This window comes from Python bivittatus, unplaced genomic scaffold, assembly GCF_059951505.1.
Source record: "Python bivittatus isolate LINGU-HERP-01145 unplaced genomic scaffold, Pbiv_v1 ctg000080_np1212, whole genome shotgun sequence".
Lineage (NCBI taxonomy): Eukaryota > Metazoa > Chordata > Lepidosauria > Squamata > Pythonidae > Python > Python bivittatus.
This window is the reverse complement of record NW_028277035.1, coordinates 85,008,261-85,023,595: the sequence shown is the minus strand read 5'-3', so window position 1 is coordinate 85,023,595 and position 15,335 is coordinate 85,008,261. Positions and strand designations below refer to the sequence as shown.

Below are 15,335 nucleotides of genomic sequence, written 5' to 3'. Positions count from 1 at the left end.
CGCCACCTGCTTCTCTCAGAAGGTGCTGCCAAGTTTATTTCATGGTTCTTAGACAGTTCTCACTTCTGCTTTTAGTATGTTCAGTAGCACTTTTAATAATTCAAAAGATAATAATGGTGGCATCTGGTAACACTCAGAACAGTGTTTGCAAGGGTCAGTATTAATGAAAAATTTAAATCTTTGACCACAGGTAAAAAAAAATTACCAATTTATTTATTTAAATACCACTTGCAGGAAGAAATAATGTGTTAAACAGGCTGAGTAGCAGGGAAAAGTTAGTAAGCAAGCTCAGGAAACAAAAACTACCTGGATTTTTTGGAAAGATCTTTGTTGCCAGTAGGGTAATATAACAGAATCTTGAAAACCTAGCAAAGTAATTCTTCCAGAGAATTAAGGCAGAGTTCCTCTGACTTTCTTTCTCATTCTTCTTCCCTTACCTGGACTCAGGAACTCCATCACAGTTTTCCAGATAACCACCCACTAAATGAAAATAATAATAATGAGCGAGAGGTCCAACCCACAGCCCCTGCTTTCTGGGGTGCCATAGGGCTCAGTGCTCTCTCCCCTCTGTTTTAATATCTACAGGAAGCTGCTGGGTGAGATCATCTGTCACCACGGGATGAGGTATCATCACTATGCTGATGATACTCAATTATACATCTCTGTCCCAGGTGAATTAAGTGATACTGTGGATGTTCTTTCGCAGTGCCTGGAGGCTGTGGGGGTCTGGATGGGGAACAACAGACTTCAACTGAACCCTGGCAAGACGGAGTGGCTGTGGGTCAGGGTCTCCCATATCTGGGGTTTTACCATCTTTGGTTCTGGATGGGGTTGCACTGCCCCAGACAGACCCGGTGTGTAATCTGTGGGTCCTTCTGGACTCATGACTCCTGCTTGAGGAGCAGGTGGTAGCCATGGCTAGGAGGGCCTTTGCTCAACTTTGTGTTGTGCGCCAGTAGTGCCCTTTCCTGGACTGGGAGGCCCTTCTCTCAGCCCTGGTCATCTCTTATATGGACTATTGGAACATGCTCTGCATGGGGCTACCCTTGAAGAGTATTCAGAAGCTGCAGCTGGTGCAGAATGCAGTGGCGCGGGCAGTTATGGGTGCCTCGAAGACTGTGCATGTAACACCTCTGCTGTGCGAGCTGTATTGGGTGCCAGTCTGCTTCTGCGTCCAATTCAGGGTGTTGGTTATGACCTTTAAAGCCCCTGATAGCGTGGACCCAGGTTACCTGAGGAACCGTCTCATCCCCATTATGTTGACCTGTCTCACTTGGTCCAGCAGGAAGGGTATGTTATGTCGCCTAGAGAGTTTTGACCAGTGGGGTCCAGGAGGAGACCCTTTTCTGCCGTGGCTTCCGCCCTCTGGAATATCTTGCCCCCAGTCTGTTGGCCTTCTGAAAGGGTGTTAAGACCTGGCTCTGCCAACTTGCATGGGGACCCAACAGGGGTTCACAGCACTGGGAGTGGCTGGTAGCCTGAGGATGCTTTCTTCGCCTTTTTAGTTTGGATTGTAGCTTTAACTTTTTAGCTTAATTTTAACCTTTTGTAGTTTTTAACCTGTATATTTTTTCTAGAATTTTATAGTTTATCTGTAACACCGCCTAGTGAGATGGGTGGCATATATAAACTTGAAAAATAAATAAATAAATAACTAAATAACTAAATAAATAATCAATCTTTTAATAAAACTTGCCTTTTCATTAGCCATATCCTATCAGTAATTTCCTACATCCCATATTTCCTCTTGCCACTGAGAGCTATTTCAAACTGTGCTGAAATTCCACAGTGTACCACCTTCGACAGCAGATGTGGAACTGCTTTGATAGGAATGCTTCCTGTAGTTATTGTGGATTTAATTTCCTCTTTAGCCTTTCCTTAATATGCTCCATTTCAGAGAATAGGGAATATTCAAACATGGGGACAATACATCTTAGATTCAAAATAAAGCCATGTTGATTTTGTACAGAGGTGATGTGTTAATAGGAACTACTGTCCAGTTTTTTGTCCTTTTCCAGTGTATTTAGACTGGAGATGGCTCTCTATAAAACACCAAGGTATGCCCATTTTTTAAAATCATCAGGGCATCCCAGAACTTATATTGGTTTACTAGAAATGAATGAGCATCCCATTGCCATATCAACCAGGTATCTGTAGAAAATAAAACAGTGGTTTGTTTAAAATTTAGCTTGTAAACAGTGATAGGTATTACTTGCTCGATATGCAAGTGATGCATAATACCTTTGTGGAATACAACATGTGCTTTTTCTGGGTGAATATTCAGTGCTTGCTACCATTGAGATATTTCCCTCCTGAGTTTTGAACTTACCATGTGATGACTCTTTTCTGCAGATGTCCCTCTAAGGGAGTTATATGAGTATATTTTTATTATAAGAAAGACAGAATAAATATTTGATCATTTATCTTGGTGATGTATCTAAGCAATAACCTTTTCAGTACAGGCAGTCCCTGGGTTAAGAACATCCAGCTTAAGGACAACTCCTAGATATGAACAGGCTGCCTATTATTAAACAAGGCAGATGGCATTCTCCTTCCTTGAGCTGACGAACTGCTGAAGCATGCAATGCTTTCAGGAATTGCTGAAGCCAAGTGTTTTTAGTATACAACCCATAGTTAAGAATGGAGCCTATTGTAGCAAAATTTGAGTTAAATACACATTCGTTCGAGTTCATTACACAATACTACTTATACAGTATTAATACAATAATACTGTTCTGACTTACATACAAATTCGACTTAAGGACAGACTTTGGGAATGAGTTCTGTTCCCAAGGTCTGTCCTTAAGTCAAATTTGTGTGTAAGTCTGGGGACTACCTGTATAGCCTGTTTTCAGCTGTTCCTGAAAGCATTGCGTGGTTTCAGTGGTTTGTCAGCTCGAGGAAGGACAATGCCATCCACCATTTTTAGTAATAGGCAATCCATTTGTAAGTACCAGTTCCAACTTACATACAAATTCAAGTTAAAGACAGAGTTAGGAACAGAACTCATTCTTAACCCCGGGACTGCCTGTAATTCAAGATCTAAGAGAAAATTGGCTTTCTTGAAGCAATATTTAAGGACATATATTTAAGGTAAAATATATTCAGTGGACAATTATACATGCCAAACCCCAGTGAGCTAAACAGTAATTTATTTGGGTGCTTTAAAAATCACCCAACAACTTCAGCTAATTGGAAAAAAAATTCCTTCTTACTAAGACACATTTTGTTGCAGGATAACAGTATAACATTTATGTTCCTATAATTCCTAATATAGAGGTTGAAATTTTTCTCTTAAAGAACAAGGTAAGAAGCTTTCTCTTGCCCTTTGATTCTACTGAAGTATTTTCAAAATCTTCCGAAGGAATATCTACCGAAGAAAGTAGTAAAAAACCCAATCAGCCTGTTTTAAAGTCTACATTTAGACTGATTATATCTGCTGCCAGAAATACTAATTCACTACTGTTTAGTTTATCATCATGCTTTTTTGATGACTTTATTGACTTAAACCTTACAGAGAACTAAATGCATTTGGTACTCATCTAAGCTGCCCCTTCTATGAGCAAGCCAGACACTGAAGGATAACTCCACATTAAAAAGTTTAAAAGGAGGTCCACAGTATATTACCCTCACCTACTGCTGAAGGATGCAGCCCCTAATATTTTGGCACAAGTTGTGAGATTTTGCTCTGAAGCCATACAAAAAGCTTCAGAGCAAAATCTCCCCTCCCCTCCCCTCCCCTCCCCTCCCCTCCCCTCCTTCCTTCACAAAAAGCTGCCTTTTTGTGGTGTATCTGCACTTTCTCAGGCTGGCACTTTTCCTACTGATAATCATTTTGATTAACTAGAATTCAGTTTCATAGGCAGATCTCCTATGAATTGTCAAAACTACCAGATAGATGGTTAAATGTAGAGTAATCATGGCACACTGATCTTTTGGAGACCATAACTCTGTTTATCAGTTACCTAGCACTTTCCTGAAACATTTTCAAAATATTTCAAAAGAATGAAGCAACTGCACAGAGGTTTCTTTTCTTGCAGAGATAAGCATTGTAGGCACTGTTTCATGGTCAGCTTTGAGATTCTGGAGCCTTTTTTTTTAACATGGCAGAGTTCTATCAGTACTATGTCCTTGGAGTTATAAGACCCTAGAAGTAGAAGGGAGCTCTCCCCTACACAGGAAAGTAAAATCTACTTTTACTTTGATTTGTGTGTTTCCTGCATTCAGGAATAAGTGAGATGGCACCCCGTTCAAGAATAATGTCCTCCTCTGTAGTTAAAACAGAGCTCAAGGCATAAACAAGAGTCTTTGGGGCATTATAAATGTACATGACTCAGTCTTTATAATAGATGTTAATTGAAATGCTCTTATCCTTTCAGGAACAGTTGTCACAAGTTTTGGATGCCATGTTTGAAAGGAAAGTGCAACCTCAGGAACATGTAATTGACCAAGGAGATGATGGAGACAACTTTTATGTCATTGAAGAGTAAGGAGCCAAAGTATTGCTATGAGACAAGTTTTTAAACATTGTTTCTAATATACATATTAAATTAAACTGTATTGGATCTAACATTAACTAGGAATGAGGAAGCTGAACTTTCTATACTTCAAATAAACAGGACAGACTTTGGAGAGCATGCTATGATTGTAAGAAGGCTTAACAAAGGAACAAAACTATAACTTTCACCTTATAATGCAGAAATCAATTGAAAATTATATATGAGCAGTCCATATTAATATATAGGGGTTATTTATTGATGTTTACTGTTTAAAAACTCTCTCTAGTCCATTTTATACATAGCTATTTCATCTCTATAAAGAAATGTTTCAAGTAGAAAGATTCTTATTTTACAGTCATGAAATGTGTTTACTGGATTTAAGTGTTGAGATAGGTATGTAAGTTCATTCTCAAATATTATTGTGCTAATTGCTTTTCACAATGAATGCCTACTTAATTTTTTGGCATATATGGTAAATATGTTTATGGCTTTTTGTGAAACTGGAATGGTAATGAGTGTGAGCCCGAGGACTATGTTGGATAAATGGCTACAGGTAGTCCTCATTTAGCAACCATTCATTTAGCGACTGTTCAAAGTTATGATAGCATGAAGAAGTGACAACCGGTCCTTGTACTTATAACTGTTGCAATGTCCCCACAATCACATCACAATTTGGGCACTTGGCAACCATTGCACATTTACAATAGTTGCAGGGTGAGATGATCACCATTTGCAGTCTTCCCAGCTAGCTTCCGACAAGCAAAGTCAACAGGGAAGCTGGCAGAACGTCGCAAGTTGTGGTCATGTGATGTCTCGCTTAACAACCACAGGTGATTTGCTTAATGACCATAACCGGGACTGCCATCACTACGTGGGGCAGTCATGTGATGTTTCGCTTAACAACTGCTTCACTTAGTGATGGAGTGGCTGGTTCCAGTTAGGGTCATTAAGCAAGGACTACCTGTACTATATAGAAATTGAATTTCCAAAGAATTCAGCTCAACTACTCAGTTTGGGAAGGTTATTTGGATCCATGGCTCATTTTATTTATTGTTATAAGAATTTATATCCCTTCTTTAAAATAGGTGATGTGGCTTATAATACTTTCACAAGTCATAAACAAAATTAAAACCAGGAAGATCCAAAATCTAAAAGCACCTTTGATGATCTTACACAGATAAAATAGAATTAGAACAAATTCTAGGATCTGGGCTGAGTGTACTAGAATTCTGTTTGCTATTCTGAACCATTGGGAGCTTATTCTTTCACTAAATCCAATATGCCTGTTTGCAGAATTTATTCCATAGAATTTGTTTCTTGTTACTTAAGCATACATTTAAGGCATATTCAGTAAGAATCAGTTTTTTCCAATCTTGGATTCACGTAGGTGTTTCCCATTTCTGATATTGTTGAGAATGTGTATATGCTTCATCTTTAGAACTTCATTATGAAAGAACATTTAATAATCATACCCATATTTACATAGATTGCTAATAGTTCTGATATAATATGTACTGTTCTGTTTAGCTGTATTGTCTACCACCAGCATAAGCATTAAAATGTTTTCATTTCTTTAGCTTTGAAATTACTTCAGGCATAATACAATTCAAGGCAAATATCCAGAATCTGTAGTGTGGAAAACTCTGTTACTGAGCTGTGTTACCCAGAAGCTACTCATTTATGCTAGAGCAGCTGTGGAGATTATATTGGCATCTTAATTTTTATATAAACTAAAGTTGTTTCTTGAAAGCCTCCAAAATTGTATCCTCATTCCACTTTTTAAAGCGCATGGAAAATACATTATTTTCCAGAGATTGTTGAATTCCCCTTTTTTATAGTAACAAGTATTAATCCTTTCTGTGGAAGTGCATTTTATAATACTGTCATCCCCATACTATCTTGGGAAGTAGAACAGATACAAAACTGTCAGATTACAAAATGCAATTTGATATATCTCTAAAGATGTGTAAGCCAAGGAATCTTGTGAAAGCAGAGGAAAAATAATTCCCAACGGCAGTTTCTTGAATAGTACCTCTGTATTTGAGAAAACTAGAATAATGCTATAGAGAGCCTGTTTTTTCTCTCCAGATAATCAGTGCTAAGTTCCTGAATGATTAGATAGTTGGACAGGTTAATCATTTGAGGAAACGTTTTTGAAAGACTGACTGAGATATGTGAAAATATTCATCTTCTGCAGATACCTTTGTAGAAACAGAATGCTTAAGTTTAAATAATTAAAATGTGGGCTGGGCAGGCTCATCGGCCTTTACAAAGGATTCTGATGTTGGAGCCTCTGAGGCATTTGTAGTCCTGCCAGCAGCAGAGCAACAGGGAGAAAAAGAAGTGAGAAATGTTATTTCGGTATTCTCAGTTTTCCAACAGTTCAGTGCATCTGCCTCTTTTGAAAACAGTGGAAGGGAATTAACCCCAACTCAGTTTTATAGGTTAGAAGCTTACTTGGAGGTCATTTCTAGAAGCCAAGAGCCTCTCCTTTCCCCAGTTGTATGGGCTATACATGATTCCATATTATTTAGCATTTCAAGAAAATAAGCTTCCAGATAAGGATCAATACAGTGAAAAGGCGATTGGGGGTGGGTGGGGATGGGCAGTGTTTGGAGGCAAGTTGGGATACATGCTGACAGAGCATGTTCTGTTCAAACCACAGAGGAGAGAGATGGCAACTATCTTATTTTTGCTTTAGAGAGTAAAATACTTCTATTTTTATTAAACTGAGTTTTTATTAGCAGTGCTTTGCATCTGGTCTAATGCCCAGGGTTTCTACCTTCCCATCTTTCTAGGGGATCATATGATATTTTTGTATCACGAGAAGGCCAAACTCGCTGTGTTGGCCGCTACGATAATCATGGCAGTTTCGGGGAACTCGCCTTGATGTACAACACTCCTAGAGCTGCAACAATTGTTGCAATAACAGAAGGAGCCCTTTGGGGACTGGTAAGTTTTATTTGTGGGAAATCTTCTAATATTTCTTGTAATACACAAACATAATTTCTATCAGCCTTTTCTATTTTCTCTTACTGTGTTTATCTCAGTATATTGAAGCATGCTTATTTTTCTCTGAGTCCTGTCTGTTATTACTAGCAAAGTTTTATTTGTTTTTAGCCAAAGGCCACTGTAGTGGAAATGTGTAAAAAGCAAAAGGAAGAAAGGTGAAACAAACATAATAAAACAGAAAGAATAATGTTGCAGAGAAACAGATAAAGCCTGGTTTTCAAAACATAAAATCCTTAATACCCTCATCCCCTTTGAAATTGATGGCACTCCCAGCTAGATAAGGGGCACACAGCTTCTTGATAGCCACAGCAACCTTGTATGACGTATTGTGAAGCAAAAGGAATCCCATCTATCCGCAGTTTTTTCACTATTTCCTTCACTATTTCAACTTGCATAATCTTTATTATTATTCAGTCCTTTGGCATCCAAAGTTCTTTTTAGATTTAGATTGGATTTTGGAAAAAAAATGTCACCAATGTAAAACATTTGTGTGGTCACTGTGCTACAAAACTGAGATGAACTCCCATTTAAATTGCTGGGCTGAGGATATACAGTTGCATGCAAAGATTAGGCACCCTGGTCATATTCTATATTTCAAGGAGTCTCCAAGTGAACAACACCTGACACAACCTCTGCATGGTACAAAGTTAAATACAACTTCTTTCTGTAAATTTGAATACATGCTTACTATTTACGTGCAATTTAAAGATTCAAAATTAGAAAAGGGTGCAGAGGCGTCAACACCTTTTGGCCAATATCTTATGATGTCTCATTTGGCAAAAACAAGAAGTTCAGAATGTGGGCAGCTAAAAGTTTTTCTTCCTCTTGCCCTTGCATTTTTTCTCTCTCTTCTTTGAGAGTGGGATGTGTGTGTGTGTGTGTGTGTGTGTGTGTGTGTGTGTAGTGGCTAGCATGTGGTCTGTGGCAAGGAATGAATGAATGAATGTCAAAAGAAGCAAAAATGGTGATATTTAAGACTATGCTGCTTTGTTATATGCCTTTGTTATATGGAAGTGAGAGGAGAAATACAAAGATTGAATGCAGTAGGATTGGGATAATTAAGTGTATGTTGTAAAATAAGAAGTGATCAGATCAAGAAAGAATTAATATGAACTGAATACAAAAGTGAGTGACCAGTAGGAAAGAGGTACCTTGAGGCAGTTTGGTTATACAGAGAGAATGAATGAGGATTAAATTGCAAAATAAATATATGAAAAGAGTAAATGGCTCAAGAGGGAAAAGAAGACCAAGAAAGTCATGGTTGGATGAAGCTGATGAAACCTTCAATAAGTAAGAGGTGAGAAGTTTAAAGAAACAAAAGGAATGAATGGAAGCAAGGATGGTTTGCAAGGATAGCTATGGAGAGGTATAAGGAATGGTGTTGATCTAAACTAGATTTAGTCATATTTTCTTTTTCTTACCTCATACTTTTAACTTTTTAATTCACTATTTCATACTCCATTTCTGCAATTTGCATAACATTGCTTAACCCAGAAGGGAACAGCATGATGGATATGTATGGATGTTATGAGCATAAAGAGGACAATGTGATTCACATGGATCATCTAGCACAGGGACTTGTTCTGTATCCAAGAGGCTTAGAAGCTAAACCTGGATGTCCCCAGTGTGGTGTCTGTGAATACCAAAATGCCTTTGAAATCACTAGGCATCCTTTCCAAACTGATATTTTGCATTTTTAATAGAAATAATTTTAAAATCATAAGCTTGAATCCTGGAAAACAAAGTGCTTCAGGTGTTACTTTATATTAGTTGCGTATCTGAAAAGCTTAGAGCCCTTCATAGCTATTTGCAGTAATTTTCTTTGCTGTTGCTGTTGCAACAGAGTCCTTTGAATTTTCATAGAATTAGAAACATAACGCTTCTAATCTGTTGTACACCACCCAGAGTCACCTGTGGTGAGATGGGCAGCTATATAAATTGATTTAATAAATAAATAAATAAGCATAGGCTTCATGGCAGCCACCTTTAAATTCATTGATACAAATGTTTTTAATCAGTATATAGCAATATGCTTGTTCATCCTCTAGCATACATTGGGTTTTTTAAAAATCTTTTTCCCTACTCTTCCCTACTTTTTCCTTGTTTTTTGTAGAAAATGGCAAGTAATAATTCATTTCTGATACTAATGTATGTTTACTGGTCTTAGCATTTGCTCCACATGGTTGCAGAATCCACTTGTTTTAGCACTGCACCTACCTAATTTTTACAGTAAAGCAATCAATGCATGATGCAAGCCGGCTTGCTTTTCATAGAAATTGATGCTGATTAAATCTGAAAGGGAATGGCTGGTCTGAGGTCGCCAGCTGGCTTCCCTGCTTAAGAAAATAGAACCTGGGTCTACCTGCACCTTGGTCAGCATCTTAATCACTACATCATGGTGTCTCTCTTTGGTGAGAGTAGAGTGAAATAGGGTAAAATTATTTTTTATTTTGGTTTGTATTGCAAATGGAAGATACTAGTAAAAGGTAATGATCAGAATGTTGGAGTAGGGTGAAAACAAGTCCAAGTTCAAATCCCCACTAGCCATGGAGCTCATTAATGATCTTTGGCCAGGCACTTGTCTTTCAGGGTAATCTACATAGCACAGAGGTTGTTGTGAGAATAAGTGAGAATAGAAATGAATGTGTACACTTGTGAGCTCCTGGTGGAAAGACAGAATATAAATGTAATAGAGTAACATTAAAAAATACATCCAGTTTGTTCCATAATTTTGAGCTAGTGGCCAAATGTAATAGAGAAACAATCACATAGTTCATGATTGTGATCTTTTTCTGTGGCTATACTTATATTTCTACTTGATTATCAATGTCATTTTCAACTTTCCAGAGATTCTTTTATCAATATCTTGTCTGCTTCACAATTATCTTAGTTTCTTTACTTTGTGTTAGCTGTTTATTGAAGCCCTGGGGGAACTTTTAAATGTCAAGCCTCTTCCACCTCCCCTGTCGCATACAGAAGCCATTACACATTACATTACACACTGAAGTTGTTATGAGTCTAAATTGACAAAGTGAGAAACTGAATCACAATTTTCTATAGTTGCAGTATAATCACTACAGGTTACTTCCTTGTTCTAGTGTATGGTTCCCTTCAGGAGTTTAATGCTGTTGCATACAGTATGGCTCTAAATGCTTTGAAAATGATTAGGAAGATGTGCTTGAGACCTCATGCAAGTATAGCATCTCTAAAAAGTTGCTGCTGCTTTAAGAGTCATTTTAACAAGTTGAATCATTAAAACAGTATTGTGTTCTTTAAGACTTGTGCAAAAGTCAGAAAAAAGACATGGCAACTTTAATTACTGGGAGAAAGGTGCTGTGCTCACGTGATGTCCAAAATGCTTTTTCCTAATCATTTTTGAAGCATGCACAGTGCTGATAAACAGTACTCTCTCCTCTAATTTCATCCTCACAACAACTCTATAACTTACACTGGGGGAAGAGTTAGTGATTGAGACTTTACACACAATGGAATTAAAGTTGGATCTTTCTAATCGTGGTCCCAAACCTTAAGTGTGATATTTTTTAGGCTTTTTGTATCCACATATGAAAAGTAGGAATTTATCCATGGAGTTCTGTTTGATAAATACTGTTTTTTCTAATGCATGTGATGCATAGCTTCCTACAAACGTTGCAAAAGATGGCTTATTTCCAGTTTCTGTTGAACCAGGAAATGTATGTATTTTTCCTTGACGAAAATGGCAAGCGTACAAAGAAAACAGTGAAAGTGAAAGGGAGGCTTTCAGAGTTATGTTTGAAATGGTTACCATTCCAGTGGAGAATCTCTTTTCAGAGAATATTCTATTTAAAGATAAGCAGTCAATAAAGTAAAATATTCCAGAGTAGCAAGGACTTTGCATGAGACTACGTTTGGAACACATTGAAGGCTGGTTTTCATGCATAGATATAAACTTGCATAAATAAAGGGATTCCTCTTTTGGGGTCCTAGGAGAATGATTATACCATTTATCTGGTTGCAATGCACAAATTATATGTACTTTAGTACAAAAATAACATTGCTATGGTATTTGAAATGTTACAAGTTGCACTGTCAGTTGTACACATATAAAACTGATCTTGAAACTTGTGCAGAATCTAAAGCAGTGTTGTCCGAACTTGGCCACTTTAAGATGAGTGGACTTCAACTCCCAGAATTCCCCAGCCAGCCATGCTCATCTTAAAGTGGCCAAGTTTGGACAACACTGATCTAAAGACTCTCAAATCAACTTGATCATTTGCTGCCACCTAATGGACCCAATCTTGGGAAAAAAGAATATAGATGTTACTGTGCAGAATCAGTGCTGTGTCAGTTCAGGTTATTTCCCTGCCCTGCCTAAAGTTGTCAGAAATTCTTGATGTAAACAGCTGTAAAATATTTGGCTCTGCATTATTTAAAAACTGTTTGATTTCTAGAAGTGTCCTGCGACTGGCTAATTGCAGGATGGGGAATCCATAATCCACAGAAATGGCTAGATTAATCACTCCTGATTATTGAATTAGGCAGGTTTGAAGTCCAGCAGTCTGTGACAGGCCACAAATTCTCCTCCTTCAGGTTAATAAATCCTGACTGTAATAGTCACTGTCAAGCTTAATGTGCACTTAACTAAGCAATATTTCCTTGATGGGTTAGGGCAAGTGCTCGTTAGGGTCTCCAAGAGGGCAAGTGAGGCAGATGACATGTGATGATGTGGTCATGCAAATGCCTTGACTTAGCTATTTCCATCAAATATCCTAGTGCAAGTATGTAATGGTGGCATTTGCATAATTATGTCATTGCATGCTTGGCATCGCTTCGGCATCATTGTGGCTTCTTATGGATGCTGCTGTTTGTGTGTAATGTACTTTGGTTTATTTTCTGTAGTTAAATGTTCATATTCCACTCCTCAATCTCAGGGAGAAAAACAAGTTAAAAGATAAGTTCCTGAGAAATAGGCGGTACAGAGTGTGTTAAGCTATATTAGTTTCCCATGTACTGATACGTAAGTGCTTTCTTGTAGTTTGCATCAGCTGAATGGGCTGTTTCTTCAAAAGACTGATCTTTCCCCATGCTTCCAATGAATCAGTTAGGAAGCATTTTTATTAAACATTTGATCATTCTTAACAGGCAGCTTCTTGTCTGTATCATTTGCAGAAAGAAAATATTAAGAGAGTGTTTTTGGCATCTTTTTTCTCCCCATTTCCCCCCTCCCCGCTAGTATTAATGTTGGCCTTTTTTTGAAATTAGTAGTATTAATACCAGTGAATAAGTTAATATACTACTTATTCATACAAAAAAGGCCAACATTATAAGTAGGTATGTTTTCTGTTTGTCTTGATAGGATTCTAGCTTCATTAGCTCAGAAAGAAATAACCAAAGAAAATAACTTTTTCATTCTGTTTCTTAAAGGATCGAGTAACATTCAGAAGAATTATTTTGAAAAATAATGCAAAGAAAAGGAAAACATATGAACTATTTATTGAATCAGTGCCTCTTCTTAAGTCACTGGAGGTAAAGTACTTTGTGGGAGATGAACTGGAAACCCTGTCTAGTTAGATTTTCCTCAGCACTGTAAATGTTTAAGAGGAGGTTAGGGGCCAGCAGGTAGGACAGTATCTCTGACAGCAGTTACTTTATAATCTTAATAGGTTTCTTAGTAAGCTCTTCAGACAGATTTGGCTGGTTCTCTGTGTATATTGTTTCTGAGTGAGCCAAGAAATATACAGTGGAGTCTTTCTGTATGACAGCTGGCCTCTGTAGTCTTAAGTGGCTTCTTCACATTTGAAACCTATACAGTAGTGGCCTATGTTGAACATACAGCAATACCGAGTTAGTTGTCAGAAAGTCAAGAAAGTTATCATACACTGCATGCCAGGCTCTTTGATCATCCTTCTGCTAATTAGTTCAGTAATAAAAGCAAAGAAATACATTAGCTTCTAGATGTAATGGTGGTGGAACTGCTACTGCTGCTTCTCCTCTTCAGCAAATAGCCAAACGCACATACACTCTGAAAAGGATCAGAGTAGCAATGTGTCCATTTTTTGGGGTTGAGATGTATGTAGAAAAGTGAGATAGGAGTTGAAGTCCACACGTCTTCAAACTGCCAAGGTTGAGAAACACTGTTAGAGGAAGAGACAAGTCATATCAAATTATGGCTGGTGTGGGTCTTCCGGGCTATGTGGCCATGTTCTGGAAGTTTTGTTTCCTAACGTTTCGCCAGCACCTGTGACCGGCATCTTCAGAGTGCAGGAGCACAGACAGGAGCAGTTCTCTCTGTGCCCAGGGTGATGTGACCCCTTTGTGGGTATTTATAGAGATCTGAGGGGGGGATTGGGTGTGTGTGTGGGGGGTTGGGTTACTGAGTGTCTGCTTGTTTTGGTGTCAGAATCTGTGCGTACCTTCCTGTGTGTATCTTCCATATCAAATTAATTTTCTTTCTCTGTTGCAGCCATCAGAGCGAATGAAAATTGTTGATGTAATAGGAGAAAAGGCATATCAAGATGGAGAACGCATCATTGCTCAGGTATGTAAGTACAGTTCTCTCACTTTAGTAAATATGTTGGATTTGGGAGATAGGAATTCAGTCATATACAGAGCTAGAGTAGAATTTTAAAAAATGGATTACAATGAACAGTATTCATATGTTTTGTAAAGTTTAAAAAATATTGCCTTAAGTGTTGATTTACATTTTGTAACCTTGTGCAGATTGCTAATTTATATTCTGTACTTTTGGATTCTAGAATACAAAATACAGGAAATGCTTTTCAAATGCAAAAGGATTGCTCAAACAATATTTGGAAAGTATATCTTTAATATTTTCTGAAGCAGCAGTGACCTTTGTATTAGGATCTCCTTTCCCCATTGAAATATTCCAATATTGCCACAATTTTCATGTATATTTTCACATCTTGGATTTAGGTAGCATAGATTCTTTTCTCTGTGCTGTGGCATGCTTTTTGTAGTATCAATTTCAGAAACTATATTACCTCGATTGAATCATAGCTTCAGAAAATGCAAAGAAATCTGTAATCTTGTTTTCACAGGGTGATAAGGCAGAGAGTTTTTTCATTGTAGAATCTGGTGAAGTAAAGATCATGATTAAAAGCAAGGTGAGTTCAATTATTTGCAGTGGTGATGGTTAGCATGTAAAATAGTATTTTTAAGTATGTCTTGTTTAAATTGTCAAAGTTAAGGAGTCTTTTCTGAAATAGTCCTTACTGTATTACATTTTAGTTATCTTGGGAGAGAGGTGGAGGATGCCTAAGGAAGAAACTATACCAGTTGAAGCTTAGGATAGGATTTGTGGACAAAGTGGGATGGGAAGTTAATTCTGTTAAGTGGAAAAAATCAAGCTTATCATGTAAAGCCCTTCTGTGATATTATAAATGCACTCTTAATATAGCCTGGAAGAAAGTGTATGTACTGAACTCCATCCTGCATATGTTGTTATTTAATTTACTTCATTGTAAATCAGTTTATACTTTATATTGGCTGTCCTCAATCTGGTTTCCTTGAGCTATTTTGGTATTGCAATTCCTAGACTTTCCCAGCTAGTATAGTGAGTGACTGCATTTATTGTGAATTTTTGGGTAGCATTCCTAACGCATCTAATGGACACTGAATTGCGAAAGGTCCCTTACCTTTTTCAACAATGGAATTGCCTTTGCAAACGCATTCTTACTGATAAATGTTTGGTTTAAGAAGTGTATTGGTATATATTTAAGGTGTATGTATACTATTATGGCTCATTTTCTTGGTATGGCAAAAGAAATATCCTGTGAACAAGTTACATGTACAGAAGTCAGGTCTAGTTCACAGAGAACATTTTTC

General features: G+C 37.5%; 1 protein-coding gene across 1 annotated transcript in view; it reads left to right on the top strand.

Moving 5' to 3' along the window:
* PRKAR2A (protein kinase cAMP-dependent type II regulatory subunit alpha) overlaps positions 1-15,335 on the top strand; it is a 94,317-nt gene that overhangs the window by 67,928 nt on the left and 11,054 nt on the right. Inside the window, exons 5-9 of the mRNA XM_007437004.4 lie at positions 4,380-4,486; positions 7,298-7,451; positions 12,915-13,016; positions 13,954-14,028; positions 14,549-14,614. Coding sequence (XP_007437066.1) covers positions 4,380-4,486; positions 7,298-7,451; positions 12,915-13,016; positions 13,954-14,028; positions 14,549-14,614 — 504 coding nt within the window. The remainder of the gene's footprint in view (positions 1-4,379; positions 4,487-7,297; positions 7,452-12,914; positions 13,017-13,953; positions 14,029-14,548; positions 14,615-15,335) is intronic.